General features: G+C 42.3%; 2 protein-coding genes across 2 annotated transcripts; both read left to right on the top strand.

Moving 5' to 3' along the window:
* The first annotated feature begins 5376 nt into the window (after positions 1-5376).
* Positions 5377-10364, top strand: LOC124851039. Its single transcript, XM_047337816.1, has 2 exons — positions 5377-5895; positions 7604-10364. Exons 1-2 carry the CDS (start codon positions 5377-5379, stop codon positions 9470-9472), a joined length of 2388 nt encoding a protein of 795 aa, XP_047193772.1. The 3' UTR covers positions 9473-10364.
* Positions 10365-10870: 506 nt separating this feature from the next.
* LOC124849374 lies at positions 10871-12410 on the top strand. The gene has a single exon (XM_047327349.1). It carries the CDS (start codon positions 11052-11054, stop codon positions 12285-12287), a length of 1236 nt encoding a protein of 411 aa, XP_047183305.1. The 5' UTR covers positions 10871-11051; the 3' UTR covers positions 12288-12410.
* The last annotated feature ends 726 nt before the right edge of the window (positions 12411-13136 follow it).

Here is a 13136-nt window from a genome sequence, read left to right as displayed (position 1 = left end):
GAGCGTGTAGTAAGCAGAAGCAGTGAAGCGCTAATGTGCTAGCCGTTAGCAGCTAATGGCTAACTGTGGGGTTTTTTTAGTTTTTTTTTTTAGCAGAGTTTCAAAGCAGATGAGTAGTGGTGTATGAGATCACATGCCTTCGCATCAATTAATTGCCTTTTTATTTTAGTGGAGTTTGACTCAATGCAATTGCTGGCAATGATTGTGTGTGTGCGTGGGTGGCCGCGCCCATGTCAGGGTTTGGTGCACTGAGGTAGCTATAATTGTGTGTTAGTTTGTGTGCGTGTTAGTAGCTGCAGCCCTACTGTAGATTACTGGTGTGTGTGTATTTCGGGGGGTCCTTTTGTATTACTGGTGATTGTAGAGAAAATAAATGTTAATTGGAAGCAATGCTATTTTTAGGGGGCAGTAAGGCCAAGGTACCAGGTCTGCTGAGCGTGTATTGAGCAGAATCAGTGAAGCGCTAATGTGCTAGCTGTTAGCAGCTAATGGCTAACTGTGGGAGTTGTTGTTTTTTTTGTGTGTGCGTGTGTGTTAGTAGCTGCAGCCCTACTGTAGATTTCTGGTGTGTGTGTCTGGGGGGGGGGCATTTTGTATTACTGGTGATTGTAGAGTAAATAAATGTTAATTGGAAGCATTGCTATTTTTAGAAGGAGGCAGTAAGGCCAAGGTACCAGGTCTGCTGAGCGTGTATTAAGCAGAAGCAGTGAAGCGCTAATGTGCTAGCCGTCAGCAGCTAATGGCTAACTGTGGGAGGGTAATTTTTTTTTATTATTATAATTTTTTTTTAGCAGAGTTTAAAAGCAGATGAGTAGTGGTGTATGAGATCACATGCCTTCCCGCAAATGAATTGCCTTTTTTTTTTGTGGAGTTTGACTCAATGCTGCAATGCAATTGTTGGTAATGATTGTGTGTGTGCGTGGGTGGGCGCGCCCATGTTAGGGCGTGGTGCACTGAGGTAGCTATAAGTTGTGTGTTAGTTTGTGCGCACTGTGTTAGTAGCTGCAGCCCTACAGTAGATTACTGGTTTGTGTGTGTGGGGCGGGGTCTTTTTGTATCACTGGTGATTGTAGAGTAAATAAATGTTAATGCGAAGCATTGCAATTTTCAGAAGGGGGCTGTAAGGCCAAGGTACCAGGTCTGCTGTGCATGTATTAAGCTGAAGCAGTGAAGCGCAAATGTGGTAGCCGTTAGCAGCTGATGGCTAACTTTGGGATTTTTATTTTTTTTTTAATTTAAGAGCAGATGAGTAGTGGTGTAGGAGATCACATGCCTTCCCACCAATTAATTGGCCTTTTATTTTAGTGGAGTTTGACTCAATGCAATTGCTGGCAATGATTGTGTGTGTGCGTGGGCGGCCGCGCCCATGTCAGGGTGTGGTGCACTGAGGTAGCTATAAGTTGTGTGTTAGTGTGTGTGTGTGTGTGTGTGTGTTAGTAGTTGCAGCCCTACTGTAGATTTCTGGTTTGTGTGTTTGTGGGGGTCCTTTTGTATTACTGGTGATCATAGAGTAAATAAATGTTAATTGGAAGCATTGCTATTTTTAGAAGGAGGCAGTAAGGCCAAGGTACCAGGTCTGCTGAGCGTGTATTAAGCAGAAGCAGTGAAGCGCTAATGTGCTAGCCGTCAGCAGCTAATGGCTAACTGTGGGAGGGATTTTTTTTTTAATTATTATTTTTTTTTAGCAGAGTTTAAAAGCAGATGAGTAGTGGTGTATGAGATCACTTGCCTTCCCACAAATTAATTGCCTTCATTTTAGTGGAGTTTAACACAATGCTGCAATGCAATTGTTGGTAATGATTGTGTGTGTCAGGGCGTGGTCAGGGCGTGGTGCACTGAGGTAGCTATAAGTTGTGTGTTAGTTTGTGTGCGTGTGTGAGAACTGAGTGAAAGGCGAGCTTCATTCATGATATGTTTGTCTTACTCACACACACACCATAATGCCTTGTCATGTTTTGCAATTCTTGGATTCTAGAGGAGTTTGAGGCAATGCTGCAATGCAATTGTTGGCGATGATTGTGCGTGGGCGGCCGCGCCCATGTCGGGGCGTGGTGCAATGAGGTAGCTATAAGTGTGTGTTAGTTTGTGTTTAGTGTGTTAGTAGCTGCAGCCCTACTGTAGATTACGTGTGTGTGTGTGTGTGTGTGTGTGTGTGTGTGTGTGTGTGTGTGTGTGTGTGTGTGTGTGTGTGTGTGTGTGTGTGTGTGTGTGTGTGTGTGTGTGTGTGTGTGTGTGTGTGTGTGTGTGTGCTTTTGTATTACTGGTGATTGTAGAGCAATGTATTTGCTTCAGTAAATGATATGGTTAGTTATTCGTCTATTTTTATTTTTGTGACACCAGATGCTGACTTGTTTAGTATTCTTTGACTCGTTAAGTTTGGTGTGAGTAAATTCTTGATTTAGTTATAGATGTTTATATATAAATGTAACTGTTCAAGTACTGTAGAGTAGAAGCATATAGTAATAGAAATGAATAATCACTTGTGCCAACATATACTTACAGATGCCTCGGGGCAAGTCCTCTCGTCGTTCCCAGGCCGCTCGGAGGAGAATGGTGGAGCGGCAGCCGCTGAACGTCGATACTGCACCGCCTGCTACTCCTGAATGTATGTAGCAACCATTTATTTCATCAAATGTTGTCCTTAAATATGATTTTGATTTGAGTCAACTTACTTGGAAATCTGCCATTTTGTTGTGCGTGAGCTAATTTTGGAGTCAGCCATTTTGATTTGAGGAAATCGGCCATTTTGTTGCGAGTGAGCAAATTTAGGAGTCAGCCATTTTAATTTGACTGGGTTGTATGTTTTTTTAATTGAACACAGATCATATACTGAATATTTGGCATTAAGATGTTAATATTGAACCTGAAACAAGAGGGGAAAATATAAGATAAGATAAAAAATATGCAAAATAAACAGATACATTTCTTTGTAAATATTAAAAGAAATATAATGACAATTAGATTGAAATCTGTCTGTCTGTCTGTTGGTCACATCTGGAGAACTGTTCTTCTTATCAGCCTGACACTTGGCATGTGTGTTGTTTATGGACCAAGAGAGTGCAGTGTTGATGTACAAGGTTTTTTTTTTATGGTTAATGCCAAATAATAATAATAACAAATTTTTATCTCTGTTTTGTTGTATAAATAGGCCGTGGTACAGGTTACCGCCAGGAATGGCCAATTTCAGCTTTGACTGGTCGTCGCCACAAGCTGGTCTTACCTGCTGAGTCACCCGCAGGGAATAAGGTACTGCACATTTAGAATTGATGAACAACTTTTTGGATCTAGGGGAAAATGGATTAATTCCTTTTCAAGAAATGAGTAAATCATAATCCTTTGTGTCGTTTCAGTTTGTTATTGTGGTCGGGGACTCCCATCTACGAAGCCTCGTAGATGGATTTGTCAAGATGCCAGAGGGACGGCTGTCCTTTGGCTTCATGTCAACCCCGGGGGCCTCTGTGGCTGAGTTGAGGACGGAGTTACTGAATGGTACTGTAACTCCGACACCCGACCTGGTCTGCCTGTTGGCCCCTAGCAACAACCTGACTGCCAGCAGGACCTTTGGCGAGGCAGGTGTGGACTTTGCCAAGCTTTTGCGCAGTGCGTGCAACCTCTTCCCTGAGGCAAGTTCTTCTACAAATATGTAATGATGATTATGTTTGGTACTACAAATTTGTGTGTTTGTGTGGCTGTGTGTGCATGCAGGTGATTTTTGAGAACTTTAGTAGATAACAATTACTGTTTTGTACAGGTTGTGGTCTGGACTTTCCTCCACGCTTGACTGATGATGCAGATCATCACAAGTTGATGCGGGAGGAGTTCCATCGTGTGGCAGCTGGAATGGGTATGTTTAGAAAAAAGTGTGGATTAAGTGTAGTTGCATGTATGGAAAAGATTATTTTTTCGTAAGTCAACGGATAAAATGAAAATTATTAATGTCCATAATATTGATTGATTGTTTTATAAAAGATGGTAATTCATATTTAAAAGGTGTGAATTGAGCTGACAATTAATGGGGGGAAATTGTTGGAATGTGTGATTTAAAAAAATATGTATATCCTTTTTTTTTTTTTTTTTTTTTTTTTTAAGGTGTCAAGTACTTGTCCACTGCAGAGCACTTCCCTCTGGACTGCCCTGGGATTTGGTCTCGAGATGGTGTAAGTAGAATGACATTCCATTTATGGGATTGTGTAGTTGTTATGGCAAATGGCAAAAAGATTAATGACAATACATGTGTTGAGAGTAAAATGTGTATTGTGTAAATTCATTTTTTACTGCAGGTACACTTGAGTGACAGTCTTGGGATGCCGATCCTGTCTCAGTTGTTCTGGCATGCAGCCTATGTGCAACTGGAGGCAACAGCGCCAACGGAAGCAGTGCTTCCCAGGGTCTCTCCTAGGACTTCACCGCCACGATTCTGTCCACGAATCGTTGTGAAGGGGGAGGTCATCGTGCCTCGTCGCTCCAACCCCTTCGAGTGGACAGTTGTGGGACAGGGCAAGAAGGTAATGGGTTGCACACTGTAATTGTGTATTTGAGAGTCTTTTTCTTCAAAAGTCATATTCCCTAAGCATCATGGTCATAGGAGCACTATTAGTGAAATTGAAATATTTGTCGTTACAGACGCACCAGCCAGAGGAGGTTGAGCAGGAGTGTTCCATCCCGCTAAACCCAGTCTGGTTTAGCAGTGCCGTGATGGATGCGATGGATGCAGTTGTTCCATCACATCTGTCCAGCCCTGTGAAGAGCAGTGATGCAAAACGCACTAAGGTAATTTTATTACAAAGTGTCTTCTTTGTGTAGACAGTCTTTTAGGGGAAAAACAATGTTGACAGTTGTAACATTTGCCTGAAATTTGTTTTTCTGCCACTAGACATCAGTTTTGCGACATCGGTCGAGAGCAGCTGCTTCTAAACCGAGAAGACTTCCTAAGCAGCAGGTTAGTACTAAAAAATTGTCTTTTGTGCTTGTAGCGCTAAAAGCAATATTGGATTCATGTGGAGTTGTGTTACTGTACAGTTTGAGTAGACGGGTAGCAACAAGTGTTTCTGGGGTGATTTTATAATACTACAGGGGGGAAAATATTTTGTTTCTCTTAAATAGTGGTATTTCTTATGTTATTTCTTTCAAGGCGGAGGTCACACCAACCGTTGGGTCTCCACAGCCATCGCCTGCCGGTGCTGTGGAAGTGTTCGAGGAGGGGGGGCTTCCTGCGCAGCGCACGGCGAGACCCGTCAAAGGTGAGATCGCTGCTGACGAGACATGCGTTTGCTCTGTTTCATTGCCTTTGCCTGTTGTTGCCGGTCGTGATGTCAGATGTGAATCGTGGCATCTGAAGTACAGGCGTGTAGTGTTGTGGCTGCAATCAAACACGCGATGGCTCCGGTGTGTACATGGCAAAAGGCGGATATCGGAACGATATGTGCAGAGGGGAAGAAATTGGTGGCATTTGTAGCAAAGGAAATCAGGAAGAGCGATTCACAATGTGTTATGCAGCTCAATGTGTTTGGCAGGAAGTGGAGCGTAGAAGTGGGTCGGCCAATGTACACAGACGTGGATTTCTTGGAAGACGACAGTGAAGTGTACGAGAAGATGCAGGAACATCTGTTGTGGGGTGGAATGTATCTGGCGTACCTTCAAGGGTCCATTTGTGCCATTATTGATCATGGGGAATATTATGCGTTTGTTGATAGTGGCACACGTAGCGCATCAGGGTTAACAGCAGGCATTGGCTCGCCTGTGGCTGTGTTTAACACATGCCTCAATGACCTGATGCTTCACATCAGGAATTTGAAGAAGTCGTTGAATGTCAATTGGATTGGCATTGGTTACATGTCTGTGAAGGAGATGGCTGATGGTGCTTCAAAGGAGGTCGCAGAAGAACAAGGTGGCAGAGTACCAGTTGTACACGGGTTTGCATGTCAATGAGATGATCGGCGCGTCGTCAGAGATGTTGTGTGTTCCAGAGCTGCCTGAACAGTCAGTTATAGGGGGTCAGAGCTTCAGTTTTGAATATGGAGATTTTGCCAGTGGTGACATCAATATGGTAGACGGTGATCATATTGAGAAGGGGACTGTCAGTTTAGCAAATGGACTGGAAAAGATTTTTATGCAGTACAGTTCATGTCTCCTGACAATGTGTGGTACTACATGTGCAATTGGAAAATGGACAGTACGCACTTGTTGACTCCCATGCACGCAGTGTTAATGGCATGGTTGATGGAAATGGAACAAGTGTTGTGATGTATTTTGATTCACTTGGTGATTTGTTCAATCACATTTGCAGTTTGGCTTCAGAGCTTAGTGGTAAGGACAGGCCTTTTGAAATAGCTGGCGTGTGTGTACGTCTTACAGCGGCAGAAAAGATTCCAACAGCGAGTTGCAAATTGTCTGAGCAGACTTTAGCAGCTACTGATTTATTGTGCGGGTCATCGCAAGCTGTGAGCGTTTTGGGATTGACAGAGAGTAGTGAGGATTCTGAGCTGATATCTACTACTCAGGAGTTGGGCTGTGGTTCAGAAGAAGGTGTAAAGTGTAAAGTCCCTGCAAGAAAGCGCAAGATTTCAATTGGCAATGGTAAAGAGGCAAAGAGATTGAGAAGAGATGATGTTTCTGAAATGGGTTCAGATGTGAAATTTGTTTGTGATGGAAAGGGTAAAGACCATTACTATAATCCAGTTTGTGAAAATGTGTCTCGAGCTTTATGCACACAGTTAAATGTGGAGTTTGAGAAATCACATGTACCAGTCTCTGTTTTTGTTGGTTTGTTAGGTGTACCGTGCAAAAATTAGAGCATAGTGGCTGACGGTAACTGTTTCTTTCGTGCCATCTCTCAATCTGTGAGTGGAAAACAAACTGATCATAGAAAAATAAGACTAGCTGTTGTCAAGCATCTAGAAAATAATGCTGTCAAGTATGAAAACATTTTGAGAAGTGAGTATTGTTCAATGGCAGATTACATTAGCAAATCAAAAATGCGTTATGTGCACAGCTGGGCTAAAGAGGTGGAAATACAAGCCACTGCTGATTATTTAGGAATCAATGTTTTCACATTTCATGATGGTCGTTGGCTTAAATACAGTTGCAACAGTGAGCTTTTGTCACAACATGGCATTTATTTAGAAAATCGCTCTGGAAATCACTATGAGACTGTGGTTTGTGTTCATGAGCCAGAACTGCAGAGTTGTTATGGCAATTGTGAAATGGTTAAACCTAATGTCAAAGGGTGCAGTACTAGATGTCACCTTGAAGAACAGTTGGTTCAGCATCAGAGTGAAGTAAAGAGCATAGCGAATGATGCATGTTGTGCAGCTGCAAAACGATTAGCTACTGATGTAGAAATTGTGGATAATTTTGTCGTTGAACTTGTAGAGGATTTTGATGTTGTGGATGATGCAAGTAAAAGCACATTCCAATTTAGCTCTCTATCGGATGTAGTTGCACAGACATTATGCAGTCAATTCAATTTGGAATTTGAAAGACAGATTGAAAAAGTGCACAAAAAAATATGGGTCTTTAGGTAGAGTGTGTAAGACCAATAAAATCATAGTGGATGGTGATAGCTTTTTTTAGAGCAGTATCTGAAGTTGTATGTGGCTCTCAGAAAGAGAGTCACAGTGAAAGGCACATGGAGTTAGTGGGAAAAGAATATGCTTCAATGTCCGAGTATATTGAGAAGTTGCAGATGAAGAAAGTTGGAAATTGTGCATCAGATGTAGAAATTCAGGCAACAGCAAATGCTTTGGGAATAGACATATTTACATACAGTGGTGAGAAATGGGTCAATTACAGGTGCACGAGTAAAATGTTGACGGATGAAGGCATATACTTGAAATGTGGTAATAATAATCATTTTGAGCCAGTTGTTTGTGTTCAACATGGTGATAAAGAGGTTTGCTTTGATTTGTGCAAAGTGGGTAATTCAAGCGATTCATCGTACATACGCAGAAGGAGGGCAAGAGTAGAGGCAGAGATTACTGCAACTATCAGTAGTTCAAATATTGATTATCTTGTTTCAAAGTATGTGAAAAGTAAGAAAACTATCCAGAAGATGATGAAATATAAGAGCATTTTTTCACATAGGAAGATGGCTAAGACGATGAGTAGTGAAAAATACCAGGACAGTGTTTTCTTTAGAGAGAATGTTAAAAAAATGAGCATAGCAAAATATCAGAAAAATGTGTCATTTCAGGAGAAAGTAAAGAAGATGAGTACAAGAAAATATCAGGAAAATGTGTCATTTCGGGAGAAAGTTAAGAACATGAGTACAAGTAAATACCGTCAAAATAAAATACACAGGCAGAATGTAAAGTCCATCAGTAGAAGGAAGTATTGTGTAAATCCAGAGCAAAAGAAGCGTGTTACAGAAGGTAACAAAATGAGGAGGAAACAAACAAGAGAAAGGGGAGAGAAGTTTAATGTCTTTATGCAGCAGTTTTTGGAGAAAGTAAGGAATAGGCCAGAGTTTGTGTGCAGTGTTTGCCATCGATTGCTGTTTAGTCATCAGGTTTTGCAGTGTGAAAGAGATCATTATAAGAAGAGGAATGATGTAGCTTTGATAGCAGATAAATGTGTTACGGAAGACTATTTACACAACTGTAATGAGGACTGTGTAATGAATTGTGAGAGGTTGGTTACAGCTAGAGGTCAGCTGTGGGTATGTTACACATGCCATTATGAAATTAACAAAGGACAAATGCCACCAGAAAGTGTAAAGAACAATTTAGGAGTAGATGTCATTCCAGAAGAATTGGCATGTTTGAATAGCTTAGAGCAACATTTGATAGCTTTACATATTCCTTTTATGAAAATGTTAGCGTTACCTAGAGGCGGACAGAATGGAGTACATGGACCGGTGACCTGTGTTCCAGCGAATATTGTACAGACCAACAATGTGCTACCTCGCTCCAATATGGAGGGGTCATTGTTGCCTGTAAAGTTAAAGCGTAAATTGATGTATAAAGGGCATTATGAATATCAGTACGTTGACAGTATGCACGTAAGGCAAGCGTTGCAATTTTTAAAAGAGACAAATCTGCATTATGGAGATATAGAGTTTAATGAAGCTTGGCTAAATGAGTTTTGTAGGGAAGAAGATGATGAGGTTGAAGAAGATGGGACTGGTGGTAGGGTAGAAGGTGGTGAAGCATCTGCAGATGTTGTTGAAGATGAGGTTGTAGTAAACCAGGTAAATGAGGATGTAGACGGTGGTGAAGCACCTATAGATGGTGGTGAAGATGAGCTGTTGCATGACAGAGAGCAACATTGTATGTTCCAGGACACTTGTCTTATGCCGGTTGATATTGGTCAGGAAGCCCTGGGCCAATATTTTGATGATATTTTGAATGTGGCACCAGCAGAAGGAAATAATCCTGTTCAGTTGCTTATTGATCACAATAACGAAGCAAAATGCTTCCCGGTGTTGTTTCCTAAGGGGCGGTTTGCATTCTATGAAGTAGGCCGTATCGTTTGACGTTGTCGCGTTATTTGAATAACAGGATCCTGCATGCTGATGGGAGGTTTGCCCATAATGTAGAGTATATCTTTTTTGGTCAGTACATGTCAGAGATTCAGCAGGTTGGTTCGAGTGTGTCGATAGCATTGCGAAAAGGAAAAGGAGGTAGTGTGTCACGTGAGGTGAATAGTAATTTGTTGACAGATGGGGAGTCTCTGAAGCAGTTGTTGGAGTTTGAAGATGGGTATCGGTTCCTAAAACCTATTAGAGGTACCCCAGCTTTTTGGCAAGGAGCACAGCGTGAACTGCTAGCGTGTGTTCGTCAGCTCGCTGTCCCTGTGTGGTTCTGTTCTTTTTCTTCAGCTGATTTGCGTTGGACTTATCTCCTCGAGAGTATTTTGAAACAGGAAGGTAGATGTGAGACAGTAGAGGATTTAGAGTGCGCAGAGAGGTGTGAGCTGTTGCGGCGTAATCCTGTAACCGCAGCAAGGATGTTTGATTTTCGTTGGCATTGTTTTTTGGGGGAGGTGCTGATGTCTCCATCACACCCAATTGGCAAAATTAAGGACTACTTTTATCGGGTGGAATTCCAGCAGAGGGGTTCACCCCACGTGCATTGCCTGTTTTGGATCGAGAATGCCCCGTTAATTGGTAAAAACACAGACGAAGAGGTAGTTGAATTTATCGACCGATATGTAACATGCGAGTTACCAGCAGAAGATGAGTCATTATTGGACATTGTCTCATCTGTGCAGCAGCATTCAAAGCGACATTCAAAATCGTGTAAGAAGAACAACACAACTTGTCGTTTCAATTTTCCCATGCCAGCGTCGGCAAATACATTCATATGACGAAACAGATTTGAAGAAGAGGAAGAAAAGAGGAAAAGGGGAGAAAAGGCACGTGCGGCTTCTATGGAGGTAGACGATGCCAAAATGTGTGCATGTGTTGATCAGGTTGAGCAGAGTGCTGATGTGGTTGATGATGGAAAACCACTGTGTCCAGGGATAAGAGAGTTTGTGAAAGAGGTTTTAGGGCAAGGTGAGAAAAGAGAGGAAGCAGCTGCTCTTTTATATGGACTTAAGAAGGCTCTGTCTGATGACAGCAGGACATATGAAAGTTTGGAAGAGTTGTTCAAGGAGTTTCACATAGATCAAGCACAGTTTGAGGCTGCATATAAACTGGTTGGTCGTAAGAAACACAGTGTTGAAAAGGGAAGTGAATGAAATCTGGGTGAATCAGTACAACAAAGAACTTTTAAAATGTTGGAATGCTAATATGGACATCCATTACATTGTTGATGCATATGCATGCGTAGTTTACATCATTTCATATATTTCAAAGTCTGAAAGAGAGATGGGATTGTTGCTCGGGAATGCTAAAGGAGAAGCCGCTAAAGACGGAAATGTCAGTGCAAAGGAGGCATTGAAGAGTCTAGGGAGTGTTTATCTCCACAACAGAGATGTTTGTGCTCAGGAAGCGGTGTATAGGTTGTCAAATATGCATCTGAAGGAGTGTTCTAGGAAAGTTGTATTTATACCAACGGGGGACAACGTTGAGGCAAAAGGCAGCATCATGTGATCTTACAACGGAAGACATGTGGATGACTAGTTTAGTTGATCGGTATAAGAGTAGGCCAGAGGATGGCACATTTAATGACATGTGTATTGCAACGTTTGCATCGGAATACCGTGTCCTCTCAAAATCCGAGAACTGCAAGAACGCGATTCAGTTAGGAAACCATTGCGGTTCTGTGACAAAACGAACACGAACACAACCTGCAGTTGTTTGTTATGCTCGTTTTTCGGAGGATAAATATCGGGAAGCCTTTTGCCAGAGTATTTTGCAGTTGTTTCTTCCTTATCGTGTGGATGAGCAGCTTAGACCTCCGAGCTTTGAAAAATTTCAGCAGTTTTACGAGAACGGTCACGTCAGGCTTAGTGACGGATCAATGCATTCCGTCAAGGATGTAGTTGATGTAAATCGAGGTTCGTTTGAAATAGAAGCCGATGAATTGGATAAGATCCAGGACATTATTGATTCAGAGGGCTTATTTGAAGATGCCTGGTGTGAGTTGTGCCCAGAGAAAGAGTTGGAGCGTTTAGAGTGCAAGGAGGAATTGAAAGATAGGGAACCGTTGGAAGAATACGAGGTAAACCCTACAGGTGAGGGAAACGTTCCAGATTTAGCAGCTGTTGGCGAACCGGTTGCACAGGTTGCAAATTTAGAAAAAAAGAACAACATGTGTAGAAGTGACGGTTTGGCTTTAATTAGGTCTTTGAACGAGATCCAGTTGTCTGTTTTTTATCAGGTCCGGCAATGGTGTTTGGAGAAGGTAGCGGGTAAAAAACCTGATGCGTTGCACGTGTTTCTAACAGGTGGTGCAGGCACAGGAAAGAGCCATTTAATTAAGGCTATTCAGTATGAAGCCACAAGGTTATTGTCAACAATGTGTCGTAATCCTGACAACATTTGTGTAGAGTTAACGGCTCCTACGGGGATTGCTGCATACAATTTGCATGCAGCAACCATTCACAACACATTCGGCATAGGGATAGATGTCCGGTTACCGTACACCCCATTGGGTGAAGAAAGGCTGAGTACTTTGCGTGCGAAATATAGTGATCTGCAGCTTGTGATAATTGATGAAATATCCATGGTTGATCACAAGCTGTTGGCGTACGTTCACGGTAGACTGAGACAAATTAAACAGGTTGGTGACTTCTCCCCATTTGGAAATGTGAGTGTAATTGCTGTGGGAGATTTTTTCCAATTGCCTCCGGTGAAAGGCAAGGCCCTGTATGTGGAAGACGAATGTTGCAAGTCTGTTTAAGGTTGTCGAACTAAAGGAAATTGTTAGGCAAAAGGATAGACTGTTTGCAGACCTGTTGAACAGGTTAAGAAGTCGATCGAAAGGGACCCCAATGTTAGACAGGGACGTGGAAATGTTGAAAAGTTGCGAAACAGGTGAAGCGAGCTTGGCTTTACACATTTATCCTACAAATAAACAGGTCAACAAGCACAATTTGGAGCGGCTCTTTGAGACGTGTCCCGACCATGTGGCGATAGATGCCCAGGATTTTGTTAATAATAAGACAACGTGGAAACTGGAATTAAAAAGTGGACAGCATGCCAAAGCGGATAGGACAAGTTTGGCAGAGCGGCTATTGTTGGGTAAAAATCCTCACGTCATGTTGTGCAAGAACGTGGACGTGAAAGATGGACTGGTGAATGGGGTGTTTGTGTGTGTTTGTGCAGATGCAGAGGGTTGTGTTGCTATTGAACCAGAGGAAGAAAGGGCCACAAAGAAAGGTGGAATGCGACGGCAATTTCCCCTTAAGCTGGCTTGGGCCTGTACTGTGCATAAAGTGCAAGGCATTAGTGCAGATAGGGCTGTGGTCTGTCTGAAAAAGACGTTTTCAGCAGGACAGGCGTACGTTGCACTAAGTCGCGTGAGAAGTTTGGCTGGATTGGTGATTGAAGAATTCGAGGAAGAAACTATCTATTGTAATGACCAAATTAAGGATGCCCTTCAGTGTATGCCCCCGTTGTTGATGCAAAATATAAGGAGGCCCAAATTGAATACACATAGCTTTAATTTGTATTTGATGAATGTCCAAAGTCTGACTAGACATGTAGCAGATTTGGCATTGTGTACACAGCAATTGCAGCTTAACTGTAT

Source organism: Scophthalmus maximus, chromosome 15 (genome assembly GCF_022379125.1).
Source record: "Scophthalmus maximus strain ysfricsl-2021 chromosome 15, ASM2237912v1, whole genome shotgun sequence".
NCBI classification, from domain to species: Eukaryota; Metazoa; Chordata; class Actinopteri; order Pleuronectiformes; family Scophthalmidae; genus Scophthalmus; species Scophthalmus maximus.
Note: the sequence above shows the minus strand (reverse complement) of the source record. Positions and strands in the feature narration are given on the sequence as shown.

Bases quoted from the DNA above. Each gene is read 5' to 3' on its own strand.
- LOC124849374 (XM_047327349.1), top strand. From the start codon at position 11,052: ATGTGGATGACTAGTTTAGTTGATCGGTATAAGAGTAGGCCAGAGGAT.
- LOC124851039 (XM_047337816.1), top strand. From the start codon at position 5,377: ATGGCTCCGGTGTGTACATGGCAAAAGGCGGATATCGGAACGATATGT. The intron at 5,896-7,603 runs GTACCAGTTGTA...TGTGGCTCTCAG, and splicing joins CAGAAGAACAAGGTGGCAGA to AAAGAGAGTCACAGTGAAAG.